This window comes from Pyricularia oryzae, chromosome 1 (assembly GCF_000002495.2).
Source record: "Pyricularia oryzae 70-15 chromosome 1, whole genome shotgun sequence".
Taxonomy (NCBI): domain Eukaryota; kingdom Fungi; phylum Ascomycota; class Sordariomycetes; order Magnaporthales; family Pyriculariaceae; genus Pyricularia; species Pyricularia oryzae.
The window spans coordinates 7,291,646-7,311,925 of record NC_017844.1 but is presented as its reverse complement, the minus strand read 5'-3'; the positions used below and the strand labels follow the sequence as shown (position 1 = coordinate 7,311,925).

Below are 20,280 nucleotides of genomic sequence, written 5' to 3'. Positions count from 1 at the left end.
AAAGCTGTCACGCCCGTCTCGTCAAGGACCACAAATGTACACTTGATTGGCAAACTTGATGTTTTATGCAGAGGTTGACCACTATATGACGTTGGTTTGGTATTTGCAAGTGATGCATCTTTGGCTGTACTATGTGCGTTTAACCCCTTTGCGCCACTTATGTACGAAGAAATACATATACGCCCGACTTGCGAATAAACATAAAAAGAAAATAGATGTGTGTTTGTTGTGTTTTTGTACAGAGAGAAGCCGACCACACTCCTTGGACTCCTTGGGAAAAAAAAGGCAAAATTGACCAAGGAAAAAATTGGATGATATCAAGAATACAATGCATGCACCTCCCATTTCTACAATGCAAGCGCGCCTTTTTTTCGAGTTGTGCACACCCAATACCGCTGGCTCTATATCAATGGTTAGCAGAAAACCAGGAGAAAAAGGGGGGAAAAGAATAAGGTAGTTAGTTAGTGAAGAAGTGAAGGATTTGTTTTTGTGTCTGTTTCTTTTTTTTTCTCTTTTCTGTTGATTTTTTTTCTTCTTTTCGTCTGCCTCCTCTTACTCTCACTCGTCCTCCTTCTCCATCTCATAAAACAGCAGGTAGACCTCGCGCTGCATGCCCAGGACGTCCTTTGTCGTGGCCTCCTTGACCTTTTCGTCGCTGAGTCGCCACCACATGTTGTCCTGGTTCTTGGCCTTTTTCCTCCTGCTGCTGGTCTTGGCCAGAGGGGACGAGGAGCTGGCCGTAGCCGGTTTGCTGGTGCCGCCACCATTGGGCTGCTGCTGCTGCTGCTGATCCTCGCCGACGGTGCCTCGGCGCTTGCTTCCGCTCCGGCTGCTGCTCCCCGCCATCCGCGAGAGCGTCGAGCGCGCGACCGACCTGAGGCTAGAGGAGTCCGTATCCTTGTCCTTGTCCTTGTCCCTTCGCGGGGATAGGGACAGCGACGCGAGCCTGCTGGTGCTCGAGGATGGGCGCGCGGGAGTAGTCGGGCTGCCACCGCCACCGGCATCATCAGCCGAGGAATTGCTCGGCGTCGTGGCCGGCGTCCCGGCTCCTGTGCCGCCGCTGAGCGACAGGTCCGGCGTGCTGACCGCAGGACTGCTGGTGCTTGCCCCATCGCCCTTCTGCAGCGGGCCGAGGCGCGGCGTCCGGGTGGCCGGGGTGGCGGCGACGCTGCCGGCAGTGCCAGCGCCAGCGCCCTTGCCGTAGACGCCTGCGCCGGCAAAGGCGTTGGGCGTGCTGAAGGGGGCGTACAGGTTCTGGCGGCGGAAGCTCTCGTAGTGGCCCGAGTGGTGGGAGCCCTTGTGGGCCACGACGCCCAGGAGCTTGTACTTGCGGCGGTGCAGCAGGCCGCCCAGCGGGAGGCGCTCCGGGAACGCCACCTTGGCCGAGTTCTTTTGCGACTGGCTCCTCTCGTAGATGGAACGCGACAGGTGCACGGCCAGGATCTTGGGGAACGACGTCATGCGGATGTGGCGCGCGATGCGCCGCTTCGGGGCGTAGCGCGCGTCGGGAAGCGGGACGCCCTCGGGGGCGCGCTCCGGGTCGGTCTCGATGGCTAGCTGGAGCTGCTCGATGGCCCGGTGCTTGGCCTCCGCCTGCGCCGTGTCCTGCGCCGGCAGCCGGGAGAGCTCCACCTCGTAGACGCCCTTGGCGTGCACGAGGCGGCACTTTTCGCACTTGAAGTCGTCAATGTACTCCGTCTTGAACATGCCGTCGAAGCAGGCGTTGAGCGTCGTCGAGGACACCTGCGGCACGTTGAGCGTGAGTGTGCAAAATGTGTCCTCCTTGGGTCGCGGCTTGAACCCGCACGTGAGACATTCGATTTGCGACTCGAATTTTCCCTCCATCGGGAAGCCCTCCTCATCCTCATCGTCGTCCTCCGCTTGTGCGCCCTTGGTGATCGTTTGTATTGCGCCGGAATCTTCTGAGCCCGCACCGCCGGACTTTGCTTCTGCTGTTGTCGGCGCAGCAGCAGGGTTTTCTATCCTCCGGTCCATCGCCCGCGCATCCCCCTCGAGTCCACCCTCCCTCCGCCTAGCAGCGCGCCTTGCCCTCTGCCCGGCGTGATACTCATCACACAGACGCTCAGCCACAACCTGCAGGAACTCCTGGGCATCCTGCTGCTGGCGGCTGATGCGCTGCCGGAAAGCGCCCTCGAGGTCCCTGACGAACGGCAGCGCCGATGCTGTCTTTTTAGCGATCGGCCGCTCGTTGAGCTGATCCAGTATCCGCTTCAGACCAGCCGTGACCACCCCGCCCTGCAGACCCAGTATCTTCCACTCGGGCAGCCCGCCGTGCGGCACCGCGACTCTGTAAATGGATCTCGAGGAGGATGAGGTTGCGCCATTGCGGTTCGGTGTCGTCTCGCTGCTGTTTTTGGCGGCGTCGTCGTCTTCGTCCAGAGACCGCCGGTGCGTCTCCCGGATCAGGTACACGCGCAGGTCGCCCAGTCCCGCGAGCGCCTGGAGGATGCTGTTGATGAAGCAGTCATTGGCCGGGTTGGACAGGCCGACGACGCCGCGCTTGCGCGAGCTGCCGGACCGCCCGGCGTTCTCGCTGTCGAGGAGGTACGTCGGGGCGAACACGTAGATGAGCGTTATGGCGGCGAGCGACGCGCCGGCGGCGTAGGTCGCTACCTGGAGAGATTTCTCGGGCATCTATTTTTTTCTTCTCCTTTGCTTCGTGCGAAAAGTATATTTATCACACGAGCAAGGGATCAAGAGGGGAACAAAAAGTAATCTAGTTGAAAGGAAAATAATAAAAAAAAGGCGGCGTAGGATCGTCGTCGCCAAGGAGTGCAATACCAGCTGCAAAAGAGCACTCCTGGTTTTGGGGTCAGTTCGAGCGGGGACAGGACGGGTTCCCGGGAGGCCGAAGGAGGCCGAAGGAAGTTCGACGGAAAAAAAAATCGATGCAAGCCTTTTGTCGATTTTGGTTCTTCGGACACTGGAAGCGGATCAGCACGGACGATCGGCCCGGAAATCGGGTGAAAGAATGGGCGGGCCTCTCTTGTCGTCGGTTTTTTGTTGCATGCAGCAGCACCGCAGTTTGCAGCTTGGTGCTAGCTGCTCACTGATCAAAGGTCGGCTGTTGTACTACCGGTACAAGACTCCATTGCTTTTGATGGTGATGATAGTGAAATGGTGCCAAGATGCGCAAAAAAAGAATAATATCTTACACACCGACTTGAGATAAAAGCCCAATTCTTAGAAGCAACGGCAACAACGAAAATGGAACCTTGGCCTGGCTTGGGAAAATGTTGGCCGGAACAAGGGGCTTTGACCGTTTTACAGTGGCCTTGATTACTTGAGTAGCTTTCTTTCTTCTTTGCCCCTTGCCCCACGTTTCTCTTCGCCTAAACATTTCAATCCCAAGGTTGTTTGCTACTGAAAAAAAAACCAGACCCTTGTATCCTGCTTGTGTGCTAGTCCTGGTACTCCGTGGAGGTGGTTTTTACTATAGTATTTATTCATTTTTAGCATAAAGTGAAATGGTCGGTCTCGGGATTGCTGCGGCATCCGTCTGGTTGATTCAATTGACTTCTAAATCGACGTAGCCAATTCGTCTGCAATAAGCACCCCAACTCAATTCCGAGATATCATTCGTCGGAACAGCACATGCTAACAAAGTTAGACTAAGAAAAGCTAGGTACCTTCAATCTATCCAAAAGGCAGCTAAAACCTAGGCATGCTTAAAACAGTCAGGCAGCTGACGCACTTGCATCGCATCATCTTTCCGTCGGCACCAAGTCTTAAGTTGACCTAGTTTACCAGGGTTGCTGGAACTTAGGAGCCAAGGAGCTTAAACCAAATTTGAGAGAGACCCCAAGGAAACATGCATCTGTGATTGGTTGAGACGTTTGCCCGATTTATCTACGTTTGGTCACTGGTGTTCTTTGGTCACAAGCACCTGTGCTAGTGCTAGCTCTCTACCTTGATTGCCCTACCGTTGGACGCTATCAGGGAATCAAAGCTTCCATTAATTTGTTCGGCATCGCTAGCTCTGCCATTGGTTACGAAATTCGGTCTCATCTTTATTTCTTTATTTTTATTTTTCTACTTGTTATCCCCACCGATAGAACTGGTAGTTCGTCCGTACATCACATGGAACTCATTCACAAAGCCCCTTGTTTACTATTATTACCATCAACCAGCACTTCAAACTGCGCCCCCCACCTGGTTCATCTCCAGTCAAGAACTGCCATGTATTTAAACTAAATCTGCGGTAAATTTAGGTCTTGACATCCGGCTCGTCCCGGCCAACAAACTCCTTGAACTTGAGAAGCTCAGTCGCAAACTTGATCTCGGGCCCAAGGAAGTCCTGCGCGTCCTTCTCGTACGTCGAGGCATCGTCGCTGTACTGCTCAATGTACAGGCGGATGGTCGCGCCGCTGGATCCTGTGCCCGACAGCCTGACGACAATGCGGCTACCTGACGAGAAGCGCACGTACAGGCCCTGGTTCTTGGAAACGGAGCCATCGAGGTCCGTGTACGAAAAGTCGCCCGCCTCCGTGACAGTAAGGTCTGTAAATTTGTTCAGTAAGCCACATTTTTCAGTCACATTGGGGAACACGTATTGTACTGCTTCACTTACCTCCGATCTTGCTGCCGACAAAGCTAGAGTCGGCCATCTTCTCCTGCAGCGTCTTCACGAGCTTGTTTGCACCCTCGGAGTCGACATCCTCGTAGTCGTAGCGGGTGAAAAATGTACGGCCGTACTCCTTCCAGAAGTCGAGCTGAATCTGCTTGATGCTGGGGGTGACATCAGGGTGCTCAACACCAAGACCAGCAATGATGTTGAGCCAGGCCACGATGGCCCAGAGACCGTCCTTCTCGCGGATGTGGTTGCTTCCAGTACCGAAAGACTCCTCACCGCAGATGGACAACTTGTCGGCGTCGAAGAGGGCGCAGAAGAACTTCCAGCCCGTTGGCACCTCGTAGCAGTTGAGACCCTGCTTCTTGGCGACAAGGTCGACGGCGCCGCTGGTCGGCATGCTGCGTGCCAGCCCAAAGACGCCGTTCTTCTTGAAGTAGGGAATCAGCTTGGCGTGGTGCGCAATGATTGCCAAGCTGTCACCGGGTGAGACGAAGGCGCCCGCGCCGTAAATCATGTTGCGGTCACCATCGCCGTCCGAAGCTGCGCCAAAGGGAATTTTCTTCTCCTCAACCACGTCGACGAGCGACTTGGCGTAAACCAAGTTCGGGTCGGGGTGGCCACCGTTGAAGTCCGGGCTAGGCTCGCAGTTCTGAGTGCTCTCGGCTCCGAGCCCAAGCTCCTCCTGGAAGATGGCCTTACCGTACGGACCGGTGACACCCGAGAGACCGTCGAAAAGCACCTTGAAGTCGCTGTTGCTCGCAAAGAACTTCTTGATCAGGTCAAAGTCGAAGATGTCCTTGAGCATGGCTGTGTAGTCTTCGCAGCTATCAACAACCTCGACCTCGAGACCTTCGTAGGTCTTGGTTCCGATGTTGGTGATGTCAATATCCGGGATGGATGCAATCTTGTACGAGGTGAGAGTCTTGGTGGTCTCGTAAATCTTGTTGGTGACGGACTCAGGGGCCGGGCCACCGTTGGCAAGGTTGTACTTGATTCCGAAGTCATTCTTGGGGCCTGTATGGCAGGTACAGAATAAGCCAGTCAGCAGCTCTTCTATGCGTATACGTATTGCCGCGCTTAGCAAAAGTGTGCTTTCTGGACTTACCACCAGGGTTGTGGCTAGCTGTGAGCAGGATACCACCAGTGGCCTTCCTCTTGCGAATGACATGGCTGGCAGCAGGGGTGGAAAGGATGCCGTTCTGGCCGATCAAGAGCTTCTTGACGCCATATGCCAGTCCGATCTTTGCAATGAGCTGGATGACTTCGGGGTTGTAGAAGCGTCCGTCACCGCCAATCACCAAAAAGGCGCCTAATAGAGGGTTGTGTGAGTATAATCGTCTGACTGACAGCTACCCTAGCAGTAGCTTTCATCTGATCAAGTACCAACCATCGGCTCCTTCGGGGATGGAAAGGAGAATGCTAGTCACAAAAGACTCGCTGTAGTGAGGCTGCTGGAACACTGTGACCTTCTTGCGAAGACCAGAGCTGGAGAAGAGGTATAGTACACGGTCAGATCAGGTATCCAGTTGAGGTTATGCGGTCCAAACGGTGCAACCAGCACAAATTAAAACAATGGCTAGGTATTGGGAGGGCGAACTCACGTTCCGGGCTTCTGGTCCGTGAAGGACTTGAACTCGACTGTCTTGAATTCCATGGTGTATGATTTGCCTTGAGTAATAAGCTCAATGTTTTGTGGTGAAGGTAGACGAGAATATGGATCTGATGGATAATGAGAAGCCCCAAATCTATCGTCGTCAAGCCACCAAGTGGCAAGTTTCTTCAACCTTCAGGGGGTAGGTTGTTATCAACGTCGAGCTCTTGGAGCTTCCCTTCACTGTTGATGGTGGGGTAGTAGTCGGTGACGTCGCCTCCCGTTGAGTGGTGGGGTTGACTTTGATTTGATTTGATTTGTGGATGGCTACTACGTTGCTACGGTGGTCGCCTCCACGTTGAGGCGACAAGCATTTTAACTTGTTGCGTCAGGTTACGGTATTATTGCATTAGATCTATGCGTTCTACGTCTCGGCAGTCTTCATTCAGACTGTTTCGTTGCAGAAATAACAACCACTTTGTTTGTACTGGATTCAGGGAGACCAAGGAAGTGGCGTTGTACACTCAAAGTAAATCTTTAGCAGTTCTTCAGGGTTTGCAACAACCGCAGAGATTGTTTTGCACTTTGTTCTCCGATGTCGGATTCTTCTTTGCACAAATCGATCTGGCTGCAATTTTACTTACTTTGACGGGTGCTGGGGCGAGGGGAATGCTACCAGTGCTTATTCATTTGTTGCTTTTTTTTTTTTTTTTTACAGTTTCTCGACTCAACAAATTAACTGAGAAGAGAATTGCGCAAAAGCAGCAGCTTTTTACCAACTTACCTAATTTTCATTCTTTTCCGCCGCCGCCGCAGCCTTCTTTGTATTTTTCTTGGATTCCTTTGCGAACCTCTTTTCATACTCTGCAATTTTCTTCTCCAACTCGTCCACCTGCAAGGCCTTTGCAAACAACCCCTCCCGGTAGTATTTCGCCTCCTCGATGCTCTCCAAAATGTCATCCCTGGCGAGATGCGTTCCCTTTTTATTCGGCACCTTCTTGGCCACCTTGGGCGCCCACCTCTTGGCTGCCTCCTTGATGGAGCTGACGTCGAGGATTCTGTAGTGCAGATGGTCCGTCACGCGGTTGTACGGCGCCCGTCGCAGGAACGCCCTGTCGTGGTGGACGCTGCTGCCCGCCAGGAGCGCCACCCCGGCGTGGGGAACGTGCTTCTTGATGTAGGCCAGCAGGCCGTCCGCAGCCTCCTCGGGCGTCGTGGTCGAGCCCACCACCCGCGCCGTGAGACCGCTGCCGCCGTGCTGCTTGGTGCACCACTCATCCATCTTGTCCATGCGTTCCTGCGTCTGGTGAACCACCGTGCCCCAGCCCTCTTCGTCCTTGAGGTTCAGGTCACCGTCCGTGACGAGGCAGAATATTTCGATAATCTCCTCCGAGTCTGGGTTGAGACCCGTCATCTAGAGTGCTTTTGGTTAATATTCCGTGTGGGTATTATGTGCGTAGTTTTTACTCCAAATGCAAAAGTACAAATTATTTTTGCAGACCAGACTCACCTCGCAGTCAATCCATACTAGAGGGCTTTCTTTGCCTGCCATATTGGGCAAATGCTTGCGTGCAGTTAAATTTTTGATGAGGGGGGTTCTGAAACTGCTGCCAGAAATTCGTGCAAAGAAGCTTTGCAGCAAGTTAACCATAACCAAGGAGTTAGGTTGAGCTTCAGTACTGGCCAGGCAAGTATAGGCCCACGCTCAGTAAAATCAACCCTGAGGAGCAACAAAAGACAGGCGACAGCAAGCGCTGAATTGCCAAATCTGATCACGTGACAACGCGATCATTTGGTGAACATAGAACATCACGTCATTGACACCAAACGCCGAGCTGGCTTTCACCTTTACAACACTGCAGAAACTCTAACGATTGCCAAAATTTACCAAGGTAGTCAGTCATCCTCAAAGTCCGATCAGATGTGTGGGAGATATGCACTAGCTCTGGTGAAGTCCTCCCTTATCTCTACTTTGTATGAGGATTCTTGTAATGCACCTAGTCATCAATACTAACTTGACCCACACCTTCCAACAGCGGCCAGACCAGATCCGGCAGAGGCTTCGTGCCAACAACATGCCGGTCTGGGAAGACCCAGAGGATGACATCTACGAGATTGGCGATGGTGCTGGTGGTGAAAATAACAACGACGAGTCCGCACCCGCACCCGCACCCACACCCAGCCAAGGCCAACCCCGGCAGTCTTATAACTTTGCGCCGGGCTATTATGGTGTCGTGTACCGGGCTGATACGCCTGACTGGGGCGCAGGTCCGAGGAAAGGGGAAGATGAGGACAAAGATGATAGCGATCAGGAGCAATCACCATCTACTGATCAGCCTCATTACAAGCTCCAAGCCATGAAATGGGGCCTGATCCCTTTCTGGACAAAACGCAATCCGGACTACTCTTCCATGATGAAGACAATCAACTGTCGGGACGACTCTTTGGCGGCCAATGGTGGAATGTGGTAAGTAGTAAAGTCTAGATGTTCTCAAGAAAACCCAGGCTCACAAACTTGGCCATGTCATCAGGAACACTATGAAAGCGCGCAAACGATGCATCGTTATTGCCGAGGGCTTTTATGAGTGGCTGAAAGTTGGTCCAAAAGAACGGGTACCATACTGCATCAAACGAAAAGATGGAGGCTTGCTACTTTTAGCAGGCCTCTGGGACTGCGTCAAATACGAGAGTAAGTCCAACGCATTCCTTCCCACTCGTCCATATTGCCATTATATTCACAAGATATACAAAAGATGATGATCGAAAACACTACACATATACCATCATTACAACCGACTCCAACAAGTCACTCAAGTTCCTGCATGACAGGATGCCCGTGATCTTGGAACCCGCATCTGATGATCTTAACACCTGGCTGAATCCAAAGAGGCATGAGTGGAACAAGGAGCTGCAGTCTATTCTTAAACCATGGGATGGCGATTTGGAGATATACGCTGTCAGCAAAGATGTAAATAAGGTTGGAAACAGCTCGTCTTCCTTCATTGTGCCAGTGGCAAGCAAGGAAAACAAAAACAACATTGCCAACTTCTTCGCCAATGCCTCTGGCGCAAAGAAGGACGCTACCAAGGGGGCAGCCGATACAAAGGCAGAGACCAAATCACCGAAACCCAATTCGAGCCAGCTGGAAAATCAGAAAGGTCTATCGACGACGAGCACCAAGACACCAGTCAAGCGACCTGCTGATGTTGGTCCTCTGAATCCGGATGAGGAACCACCACAAAAAAAGCAAGCCACGATACAAACATCATCGCCGACCAAAAAGTCGACGGCACCTGAGCCTCGAAAGACCATTAGCGCGACCAGCAACAGAGGAAAACGGAGTCCTACCAAGAGCAAGGTTGATTCTGCAGGAACGCAGAAAATTACCAAGTTTTTCTCCAAGTGAAGACATTTGAACTGAATCTTGATGGTGGAGATCTTGATCTTTTTTTCGATCCAGGTTGGACCTTTGTCCTACTTCACTTAGCCGTTGACCTTTTTTATGTGGCCATTGCGTACCAGTTGCGGACATGTGGTTACGCCTGCCCAGTATTTTCACAAGTATTATACCAATGAAGAAGTCGCTCTTGCCATTCGTACCAAGTAGGTACCTTAGGTAGGCCTCTAACGAACAATCAGTATTTGCCTTGCAATAAGTTGCCCGGTGTTCTGCAGTCATTTCTACCCAACTCTTTGGTATTATCCTGATAGTACTGTTACTGTCTGCAATCTCTCATATTCCCTCCGATGCTATATTCCGGGTTGTCGACTTGTCATCATTACAACGAATCCTATCAATATCGACCCTTGGCCTGCTGGCTTCTCCTACGACATCATGAGCCAGAACGATACTGAAACCTTTCTCCAGCCTCCTGAAAGCCATGACCGCAGTTCTCGGCAGTCCAAAGATCGTCATATCAGCCTCCGTGGTCGGTCTCACGTCACACTCACGGGTGATCGGGGAGTCGACCTGGCCCGATCTCATCGTGCCGAAGATCTCGCTCGAAATTGGTCAGCTCAACGCAAACGCATCGTATCTGCAGTCGCATGCATCTCGACCGCACTGATTGGTATCCTTACAGGCCTTTACGCTGGCCTTGTCCCCTCAATCCAGTACTACATTGCTGATCTTGATCACCATGTAATTCTCGGCAACGTCGTCTTCTTCATCGCCCTAGCGATTCCAAGCCTCCTATGCTGGCCTTTGCCACTGATGCATGGTCGAAAGCCTTATATCCTTGGAGGTTTGACTCTCGCCATGCCACTTCTCTTTCCCCAGGCCATTGCCGTCTCAGAGCCACGAAGCCCATCTACAAGCAGCTGGCGGTGGTGGTTGTTGGGATCTCGAGCATTGATGGGGCTGGTTCTTGGCTTTGCGAGCATGAACTTCCACTCGATCCTGACCGACGTATACGGTGCATCTTTGATGAGCGCCAGACCACATCAAGAAACAGTTTCTGAGGATGATGTTCGAAGACATGGCGGCGGACCAGGTGTGTGGCTGGGAATCTGGACTTGGTGCTGGATAGGTTCACTCGCCATTGGGTTCCTGCTTGGTGCAGTAATCATCGACAATACCAACCCTTCGCTGGGCTTCTATCTTGGAATCATAATGATCTCGGCAGTTTTGTTCCTCAACATTATGGCACCAGAGACGAGGCCGTCGCCGTTTCGAAGGTCTGTGGCACAGGTCCGTTCGGGAACCCGAATATGGCAGCGAATAGGTCGGGGCGAGGTCAAGCTTCATCGCACACAGTCTGGGCCCAAATGGTGGGGACAAGAGGCGTATCACGGCCTGAAGCTGTCTCTCGAAATGATCAGGCAGCCAGGGTTCGCCATTCTTGCACTTTACTCGGCTTGGATCTACGCCCAATTCGTCCTCATCATATTGTTACTCGGATCTTTGACATCAAAATACTACCGCATGAGAGCTTCGTCGGTAGGCGGATGCGTAGCAACGATGGCCCTTGGTGCTTTTGTTGGCATATTCTTTCAAAAGGATAGCTTCTTGGTTCGCGTACATCGCGCCTTATTACCGGGCTTCCACCCAGACCCGACGCAGATGGTTGGCAAGCAAAAACGCCTGACAATGACATCGCACTTCTAGCGCCGCCTTGTCTTTGCCATGCTGTTGCCTCTCGTTGGGGTCGCATATACGCTGTCATCAAGTGGCAGGCCCACACCTGTTGTCATCCCGGTTGTCTTTGCCGCCGTCTTTGGGTTTCTGTCCTGCCTTGCAGTTTCGGAATGCAACGGCCTCATCATGGAAACTTTCGATTGTTCCGATCTCCAACCAGGAATGACGGGCCCACAGTCCTCCAACTATTCTTCCTTTCCTCGCGTTTCGGCAGGCTTTGGCGCTGTGCATAGCCTGGGCTACATTCTAGCCGCGGGATCAACCGGCCTCGGAGGGATGCTGCAGCGCAACATGGGCCAGCGCATAGCGACGGGAACTATGGCCGCTATCCTGGCGTTCCTGACACTCCTCCTTTCGTCGGCCCTTTTCCGCTTCAAGCAGGTGCAGATCGTACCAAAGATGGCTGAGGAAGAGCTCCGCAAGCTCGCGGCGGTTCAGGAGATGTGCAGCCGGCGCCCATCGTCCGCAAGCACGGAGCAGGCGGCCAGGGCGTGCCGGGACGCCGAGAGCCTGCGGCGCGCTTTACTTGTCGGACATCCCACTGGCGTCCGCCGCTGGATCAATCTGCTGGAGCTTGGCGCCATGACACGCTGGACCGAGATCAGACGCAAGAACAGGCTCATCGACGAGCGCATCAAGCACCTCAATCGTGCCGCGCTCTGGGAGCGTACCGCTCTCTACTATCAGCTGGCCAACGAGATCGGAGGTGAGGGCGGCACTAGGCCCGACAAACCCCTTCCCCCCTTGCCCTCAGGGGCGAGGATGGATGGTGACACTAGTCGCAGCAGGCAGGGGAACAACGAGGTTCTTGAGGACATTGAGTTGGTGGACATGGCGCCGCGGGCGCATCACAGTCAGGACCGACTTATTGGCTAGTTTGCACTGAGCTTACAGAAGGGGATGGATGGAATCTGATGCGGAGCAGTTTTGGCAGTCTGGAGTGTTGCATGGAACCTACAACCTCAACATCGTTTACCTCACATATCATTATACGGTGCTCAGTAAATAAAGTAGAAAAGAGACAAAAGCCGCAACGGCGAAAAAGGTAAAGCAGTCAGTATATATACTAGGGATGTATGTACAGCTGAAGCACAAGAAGAAAACATTGGTTCAAGCTATGCAAAGCGAGTGACTTAATGAGCTGCCAAAAAGGTCATCGCTTTTTGTCCCAGGGGCTAAACCTTGACCACAGCAGGGTCAACAAGATTCCATGCAAGACGCCTCTTTTTAGAACTGGGGCTTAGCGTTCCTGAGAAGCATCTCAAAGTAGTCCTGGTTCCACTGGCCGGCCTCGGGCGAGGGCTTGTAGGCATCAGACATGCCGCAGAAGCTGTCGTAGCGGGTGGCACTCGTGTCGGAGGTACTACAAACGGGAAGGGATATAGTTAGCAACGACTATCGATGGCGTTCGTAACTCTTCAACAATAGGAGCAAAACCTACCCATCAGACTCGCCACCAGGCTTGACCCAAAGGAGAGCGTCAGTGAGCGAGCTGCCGGTCGAGGTGGTGGGCCTGACACCAAAGCCAGCGCCGTTGACATTGCACCAGTGACCCCACTCCTCGCGCAGGCCCTGGACGGCGTTGCGGCCGACGTCGACGATGGCGTGGTTGGGCATGCCGGCGTTCTTGAGCAGGGGGCCAAAGGTCTCGACGTAGATCTTTTCGTTCTGGCACTTGTTCCACTGCGCATCCGACGCGCTCGAAAACTCGCCGGGCGTCAGGTCCCACGCGTTCCAGCCGGCGACGTTGGTGGCGAAGCCGCGGAACTGCTTGGGGCTGCCGGCGGCCTTGTAGGCCTTGGCCAGCTCCTCGGCTCCCGGCTTGAGGTTGTCGTTCCACCCCAGCCAGCCGCCGTGGCCTGCGTCGATGTACATGACCACGTTGGGCAGGTTGAGCGTCTTGAGGGCGTAGGCTACGCCGTCGCGGTACCCGGCGGCGGATTGCTGGCAGGCGGAGAGATCGCTGTTGGTCACCAGGTTGGGGAGGGAGTCGGGCTCGATGAGCAGGGCGAAGGCGTGGTTGTTGTACTTCTTGAGGAGGGCGGCGATGGCTGTTGTGGGGGAGATGGCGCTGTTAGTCGTTGTTGTTTTATTATTGTTTTCCTGAGAAACAGTGGAACTCAGAAAATGAGAGGAAACTCACGGTCAATGTACTGCGACTTGTACTTGGCCAACTCGCCAACCTTGAGTTCACCGTTGGAGGCCTTAGCGGCACAGTCACGACCGGGCAGATCGTAGATGACGAGACCGAGGATGTGGTCGCAGGGCTGGTCCGAGACGCCCGGCTCGATGCGGCTGATGGCCGAGATGGTATCGATCCACAGGAAGCTGCCGACGTCGGCGACCTTGAGGGCCTGAGCCTTGAGGGTCGAGTCCGAGATGGCCTCGGCGGCTGCCTCGACCTCAGCGCGGTAGAAGCTGTTGGGGTGCAGCGTGTACTTGGAGAAGACATTGGTGCTGGCGTCGAGCGTCACAGCCGACGAGCAACCGGCTGCGGCCTGTCCGGGCTGGCTCTTGACGGTCCTGGATGGGCTGGCCAGGGCTGTGCCGACTAGGGCCAGAAGGGCAGAGTGACAGAACTTCATGGTTGTCTGAGTCTGAGGGAGTATGTAATTTTCTTGTTCCAAAGGTATCCCGATCCACAGACGACTGGTTTGAGATTTGATCAAGTAACAAACAGCGTGGATGGTAGAAAAGTACTCTGGTAAGGGCTTTGAGGAGTGGCTGTCTGTGTATTTATACAAACAATCCAAAGACTTAACACCTTCCGAGAAACAATCTTGGGTACCACGTGGTGATACATTGTCAACAAACAAGCGCAATATGCCTCAGGATAGTCCCATTCTCTGCAACAGTCCTGGCTTTGCTCCTTCCGAAGCCCCTGCCAGCCCCAGCTCCCGGATCGCCTCCAAGGCAGCGTCGCCACGAATGTTGGCTCCCCAATGGTGTAAGACCTAATCAGGGAACGAGGCCCGAGGCGGCAGTGTGTCCTCGGGCTGGCGCCCTCCGAGCGATGGTCCCCAAATTTGGGTTGCGAATATAATATCTGACGATGGCTCTATAAAGTTAAATTTCAGCAAGAGGCAGTAGCGATCCCCTTTGGCGAGGAGGAAGTATCCCGTGCCAAGAAAAGCTGGATATAATACTTTGTTGAATATTGGGGTGTGCTGCAGGCCAGACTGGCAGACAGCAACACTAGCTGCATCGGGAGATATAAACCCTTGCAGCCGGGAAAATCCCCCATAGCTAAGCAATAAAAAAAGCTCCGGGGGATGAGCCGTCTCTAGGCAGCACCGCACTGATTGGCTAATGGAGGGTTGCCACCGGCACTGGTTCCAACACAGGGTGTGGCTGCTGATCTTTGGTTAGTGCGGAGAGATTCTCATCGAAATGTAACTTTGTGCCGACTCCGTATAGTTGTTCACCTCCGTTTACTTCCGCGTAGGATCCCTATGAATCTCATTTCTGCTTATGCGGAGAGCTTGAACACATAAATACCTCTATTTCTCTCCAAAAATCACTCTCCAGCCGGCAAAGGCTAACTTGATGCAATGACCGCGTATATTGATTTGGCCGGATGTTGAACGATTGATTGGTACCATTGAGATCGTGAAGCTGCGCCTCGCGGTAGTATTGCGGGGTGACGGACTTTGTTCACAAATGCATACTCTCCATGTTGTGATTGAGGTTCTAGCCATACAAAGTTGCAAATATGCTACTCCACATCTAGTCCCTTGGGTCAGAGGACATAATATCAAAGGGGCCATGTTGTATGGTGTGGTCCTGTGCCGCGTTTTAATCTGTGTATATGAGGGCATACTATTAGCCGACATAAATTTCTCAGATCAACGGGGCGGTACTACCAAAAAGTTCGTTACACGCGCAGTGAAAGTGATTGTTGTGTAAAACATGAGCACATATCCAAACCCGAACTCGGCCCGGACTCGGCTAAAACCAAATCTTTGGGCGGACGATACGGCGATCGCTGTCGGAAGACTCTGAATTGTTGTTTGGTGGCTCGAGAACATTTCCAGCACTGAAGCGGGACCGCCTCTAAAATGAAGCAAAACCAAGACAAGCGGATAGACAGCTACAGCACCGGTGGCGAGTAAACTATCAGACTGTCCACCCAGGCGAATTCGAGTTGATAGCGCGACCTCTTGATGCAATCTATCGATCTTCCAAACGAACCCGCACTCGGACCGAAGTTTCGCTGCCGATTTTGCAATTCTTCACTGAGTTCAAGGGAGCCTTGAAAGGTTAGTGAACATACCAAAGCTGACGGATTTCCGTGACACCGCGAAAACAATCTAAATGCTGCTATGGTGATGCTTGAGACCCTAGTCAACCGAATATGAGACGATGATTACCAGCACTTCCGAAGTAGGGATGAGTGATGGGACTGCTCTTCACTTCATCAAGTTTAAACACAGATATCTCGATTATGGTCTACGTACTGGGCAGGCCATCGAGACTGTCATCTTTACGGAAACAGCCACGCATTTTTGTCTCTTTTTTTGTCTACCGAATAGTCGTCTAGTTTCGTTTCAAGGTTTTTTTTCCATGGCTAAGGCGGTTGAATTGAGTACGACTGTCTGGGCGCGTTCTTGTCGCGCCGAGTCTTAATTGCGGCCCGGCATTAAAAGCTTGAACCGCTCAGAAGAAAGGCGGCAAAGAGAATGGGTATCCACCGTTCTTGATGCGGAAAGTGCTGAGCAAGAAGCTGTACATGGCCAGCATGACGCCACCCCAGACGATCACGGCCACCTGCTGAGTCTTGGCATCGGCTATCCGGGGAACCTTGACGGCGAGAGAGATCGACGCGAAAGCCAGAATACCATCTGGAGAATAAGAAACAGGGTTAGCAGCTGGGTTTAATAGAGTGACAAACGTGATATTTCAACATGGATGATACGAACAGATAGCGGCGATAATCTGAGTCTCCAAGCCATACTGATTCTGGAAGCCGCCGGCGAAGTAGCTAACACCACCGCGGCCATCACCAGCAACGTAGGGCACCTTGCGGATGTGGTTGAACATGTGACCACTGGTAAAGACCAAGATGGAGATCAAAGTAAGGCCAGCCCAGATGTTGCGGTTGGTGATGATGGGCACGACGTAGGGCCAGGCGAGGAAGGCAGCGGTGGAGACGCCGAGGATTGACACGGTACCAGTTATCCAGCGCATCCAGTTGATCGGCCGCTTGACGGGCGGGTGCGGACGGTCGGGGAGATTGCGGCTCATCCAGCCGTGTACCTGCTCGGCGGTCAAGGCACTAATCTAGGTGTTAGTAATCGGTTATATACAAACAAACAATGTTGACAACCAGATACAGTATAGCACGTACCCATTGTTAAAGTCGTATCGGATCGGCTCCGGGCTAGGCACGGCGTGCGGGCCGGTGGTAGCCGGGAAGAAGTACAGGACCGGGGCAGTTTGCAGACCAAGCTATACAGGTGGTTGAATGTCAGTCCCCAGGGCACTCCATTCGCATCTCCAGTGGAATTCTAACTCACACTCATGAAAGTATCCTTGCCATCGGTAAAATCCAAAACCGCATAGATAAGGCGAGAGTCGCCTTTCTTGTCACCCTTCAGCCAGCTCCGGGCCAGCAAGTCGTACTCGGGCTGGAACTCGCGACACAGCTGGCAGCCGTAGCGGGCGTCCATAGCCGTCAGCAGGATCGAGATACTGTAGTCCCTCGGAGCCCGAGTAAGCTTCCTGTATGAGGAATCATCGAGCTTGATTGGGTTCTGAGTTTGGGATTGAGCCAGGAAAGTCTCGAATCGGTCCGCGGCGGGCTTCTTGGCGGCAAGCGAGCCGACTGCCAGCAGGGAGCTGACGACGAAGGACAGGAGCCTCATGTTGGTGGATTAAATGAAGGACAAGGTCGAATGAATGGATCAAAAGTGCAAGACACAAAATAAAAAAAGAATTTGGCAATGACCAGTTGCCAATGGATGGTATGCCTGACTTGATCTGTCGAATCAAATCATCAATGACCGAGAACAGCTGGCCCGATACCTGAGTTATGGCACTAATCTCGTCGCTTCGCTCCTATGCAGGTTCGCGCTCGATCCAATTCAGATTGAACAGCTGTCTTTCCTCATAGAGTAGCATGTGGCTGAAGCTACCGTTCCCCTCTTAAATGCGTCACCAAGTGTGGCGTAGGGTTGCAGCAAAAGCTCACAGGTATCCACATCTTCTGTGGCCAGGTCGCGCTAATCCTAATATAGAAGTATGTTGACACTTCGTCTCCGCAAAAGGATGTTGACCCCCGGTCGAGCAAAGATCCGCCATCGAATTCTACCACTGGTTTGGATATATCCCACCACGCCAAAAGAGGGTGCGCACAAGCTAGCATTCAGTTGTTACCTTGCATCTACTACACTTTGTCCTCTCGACCCTGGCATAACGGGTTGAATGTTGGACTCTTTGTTTGTTTGAGCAGTGATTACGCGGCTGTTTTATTTGCGGTTTCACGCGTCGCGCCCAGCAACGCATCAGCAATAATGCCTGCAAAGCGCGTCAACACTGATCCTGACAAGGTATGTAATATCAGATTGTTTTCTTCGCCGCGCACGCCTGGAGAAGTGCCATCAAAACTGTTTGTGTGGGTGGGTGTTGTCTACGAAACAGCTGGCAAATCACTAACAACTCGCTTCGCCATTCAACAGAGGACAGAGGCGCTACACGAGGCTGAAATGAAGCACCAGCGGGAGGCGCTCGAGTCCACCATAATTGTCAAGGATGAGGAGGTCCGGCGGACCCGGGTGCGGTCAACCATGCTGCGGGATGATGTAGCGACCATCCGCACACAGCTAAGCCAGCAGACAGACCGCTACGACAAGCTATCGAAACAACACACTGAGGCACGCAGCAAGCTCGTGGCCTCTACAAGGAAGAGCGATGAGCAGGAGAAGAAGCTAAAAGCCCAAGCACGGGAGATATTGAATCTCAAGGTACTTGACGATGCTATCTAAACGCCAAATGTCTACGTTTTGCTGAAAATTTTGCTACGCAGGCCGAGCTCCAGTCATTGAACGGTGTTTCGCAAGACTCTACCAAAATGCTCTCCGAAAAACTTGCGTTGACGCGCGAACTTGCAAATCTGAAGCCTGAGCTGGAACACCTCAGATCACAGTTAGCGAACCACAGCGAGATGCTGGCTGAAAAGCTGGCACTCGAACGCCAAGTTAACACGCTCGAGGTCGAGCTCGCAAACGAGAAGCGGGCAGCTCAGCGCGCAATTCAGAGACAGGAGACCAAGGAAGTAGAAGTAGAGGAGGAGCTTCGACAGCAAATACAAGATCTTGAGAAGAAGCTGGCCAATGAGAAGCGCGCGGCCCAGCGCGCAAAGCAGGATGCAGACAAGGAAACTGAGCTTGAGGATAGGCTACGGCAGCAAGCAGACGAATTTGAGGCTCAACTCAAGACGCAACAGACAGAGGCAGCAAAGGCCAGAAGAGAACTCGAGAGGCAGCTGGCTGAGTTGACAGCCCAAAACGAGTTTATTGACGAAAGATTCACAGAGCTCAAGGCCAAGCTAAAGGAGACACGACAGGAGCTGAAGAGCTGCCGCGCCGAGCTCCAAGAAGCTAAACAAGCAGCTGCGAACCGCGTGGCCAAGGCACCAGTTGCGGCGAAGGCAAAGGGCAAGGCGCAACCCGGACAGAAACGTCGCGCCGAAGAGATGGCGCAAGGGCTTGACATACTTGCAACTCCAACAATTGAGGAGAAGCGTAGCAAGAAGCCTCTTAAGAAGAGGGTTGAGGCACTCGCTGGCGAGAAGTCCATGTTCTCAATCACGCCGTTCTTGACAAAGACCATCAGCTTCGCCGAAGGACCCGTCGAGTTTAGTGCCGGAGGCAATGGGGCAGCGGGAGAGGAAGACGAAGATGAAGACGATGTCATGGACGACACATTTGCAGGGCATCAGTCTATGGAATCTGCAGCCGCTGAAACGACTGTTCAGTCTGAGGAGGACGCAACAGAAGCCACAGAGGTTGAAAAGCCTGATGCACCTGTGGCCAGTAAGCCGCAGCCCAAATCAAGGGGCAGGCCAAAACAGAAGGTAGCTCTCCGCGAGTCCCCCTCGGCCCAGAACATATGCCTGACAACAAACCGCAAGACGTCAAAGGAAGAGCAGACACAAACACTCGAGAAGGTGGTAGAAGAGGCCGAGGAGGGCGGCGACCAGGAGAACAGAACGGTCGCCGTTCCTGCTGCCATAACCGCCACTAAAAAACCAGCGCAGAAGAAGGCCAAGGCCACCGTAGTGACAGCGAAAAAGGCGACGACCGAGATAGCAACCGAGACGATTGCGGAGACGACCACGACAGAAGCAGAACCTAAGAAGAAGAAGCGGAAGCTGTTAGGCGGTGCGGCAAAGACGCTCTTTGACGACGAAGACGATGCAGAGGCAGCACCAGTCGCTAAGAGGCAGCCGGGCAAGGTGCAGCTTGGCAAGGGAGTTGGTAAAGTGCAACTAGGTGCTGCGGGCGCACGCGCTTTTGCTGGCCAAGCCTTTTCGCCATTAAAGCGTGACCGTAGGGGAGTCAACGCAAGTTTTCTTGCGTGAAAAGGTCTCGTTTCGTTGGAGACTTGTTGGACTTTTTAAATTGCATTATCACGGCGTTTTGGGTTGGGGCTCATGGGGTGGATTTCTGTGTTCAATGCGTCCCTGGAATATCAGGGTATGAGGTTGTTCTGTATGAATAATTACGAGGTGGTCTGTCATGTGCCCATACAGAGTTGCACTCTGAATGAATTTCATGCAATGAAACAATTACTTGTTCATTCGATTTTTCTCTCACGTTCGATGTTCTATTAGGCTCTTGTTTTGTCGTAAATTTTGTAGGGACATGAAATACATTGCAACCAGTCTTTGAGATGAGAAAGAAAAGCAATGCGCACAGGCCAGCAAGGGTGAGTGAGGTTTACTGCTCAATTAAAACT

General features: G+C 52.9%; 8 protein-coding genes across 8 annotated transcripts; 3 read left to right on the top strand and 5 right to left on the bottom strand.

The window, feature by feature from the left end:
- Positions 1-10: 10 nt before the first annotated feature.
- On the bottom strand, positions 11-3,465 carry MGG_04494 (uncharacterized protein). Its single transcript, XM_003710913.1, has one exon. The coding sequence runs from the start codon at positions 2,653-2,655 to the stop codon at positions 559-561; it is 2,097 nt and encodes a 698-aa protein (XP_003710961.1). The 5' UTR covers positions 2,656-3,465; the 3' UTR covers positions 11-558.
- Positions 3,466-3,975: 510 nt separating this feature from the next.
- MGG_04495 (phosphoglucomutase) lies at positions 3,976-6,736 on the bottom strand. The gene is made up of 5 exons (XM_003710912.1): positions 6,196-6,736; positions 5,982-6,079; positions 5,700-5,903; positions 4,592-5,608; positions 3,976-4,521 (listed from the first exon to the last, which is right to left on the bottom strand). Exons 1-5 carry the CDS (start codon positions 6,246-6,248, stop codon positions 4,229-4,231), a joined length of 1,665 nt encoding a protein of 554 aa, XP_003710960.1. The 5' UTR covers positions 6,249-6,736; the 3' UTR covers positions 3,976-4,228.
- Positions 6,737-6,809: 73 nt separating this feature from the next.
- On the bottom strand, positions 6,810-7,890 carry MGG_04496 (oligoribonuclease). Its single transcript, XM_003710911.1, has 2 exons — positions 7,696-7,890; positions 6,810-7,599 (listed from the first exon to the last, which is right to left on the bottom strand). The coding sequence occupies exons 1-2, from the start codon at positions 7,834-7,836 to the stop codon at positions 6,970-6,972; spliced, it is 771 nt and encodes a 256-aa protein (XP_003710959.1). The 5' UTR covers positions 7,837-7,890; the 3' UTR covers positions 6,810-6,969.
- A 216-nt stretch (positions 7,891-8,106) lies between these two features.
- Positions 8,107-9,591, top strand: MGG_15298 (uncharacterized protein; the record flags this gene model as incomplete). Its single annotated transcript, XM_003710910.1, has 4 exons — positions 8,107-8,133; positions 8,222-8,652; positions 8,717-8,874; positions 8,939-9,591. 4 exons carry the CDS (start codon positions 8,107-8,109, stop codon positions 9,589-9,591), a joined length of 1,269 nt encoding a protein of 422 aa, XP_003710958.1.
- Positions 9,592-10,066: 475 nt separating this feature from the next.
- MGG_15299 (uncharacterized protein) lies at positions 10,067-12,430 on the top strand (the record flags this gene model as incomplete). Its single annotated transcript, XM_003710909.1, has 3 exons — positions 10,067-10,196; positions 10,268-11,124; positions 11,293-12,430. 3 exons carry the CDS (start codon positions 10,067-10,069, stop codon positions 12,196-12,198), a joined length of 1,893 nt encoding a protein of 630 aa, XP_003710957.1. The 3' UTR covers positions 12,199-12,430.
- MGG_04499 (exoglucanase-6A) lies at positions 12,359-14,007 on the bottom strand. The gene is made up of 3 exons (XM_003710908.1): positions 13,466-14,007; positions 12,764-13,373; positions 12,359-12,685 (listed from the first exon to the last, which is right to left on the bottom strand). Exons 1-3 carry the CDS (start codon positions 13,905-13,907, stop codon positions 12,550-12,552), a joined length of 1,188 nt encoding a protein of 395 aa, XP_003710956.1. The 5' UTR covers positions 13,908-14,007; the 3' UTR covers positions 12,359-12,549.
- A 1,810-nt stretch (positions 14,008-15,817) lies between these two features.
- On the bottom strand, positions 15,818-17,411 carry MGG_04500 (dolichyl-diphosphooligosaccharide-protein glycotransferase). The gene is made up of 4 exons (XM_003710907.1): positions 16,839-17,411; positions 16,670-16,770; positions 16,242-16,597; positions 15,818-16,163 (listed from the first exon to the last, which is right to left on the bottom strand). Exons 1-4 carry the CDS (start codon positions 17,184-17,186, stop codon positions 15,979-15,981), a joined length of 990 nt encoding a protein of 329 aa, XP_003710955.1. The 5' UTR covers positions 17,187-17,411; the 3' UTR covers positions 15,818-15,978.
- Positions 17,412-17,617: 206 nt separating this feature from the next.
- Positions 17,618-20,272, top strand: MGG_04501 (uncharacterized protein). Its single transcript, XM_003710906.1, has 3 exons — positions 17,618-17,870; positions 18,000-18,284; positions 18,347-20,272. Exons 1-3 carry the CDS (start codon positions 17,835-17,837, stop codon positions 19,901-19,903), a joined length of 1,878 nt encoding a protein of 625 aa, XP_003710954.1. The 5' UTR covers positions 17,618-17,834; the 3' UTR covers positions 19,904-20,272.
- The last annotated feature ends 8 nt before the right edge of the window (positions 20,273-20,280 follow it).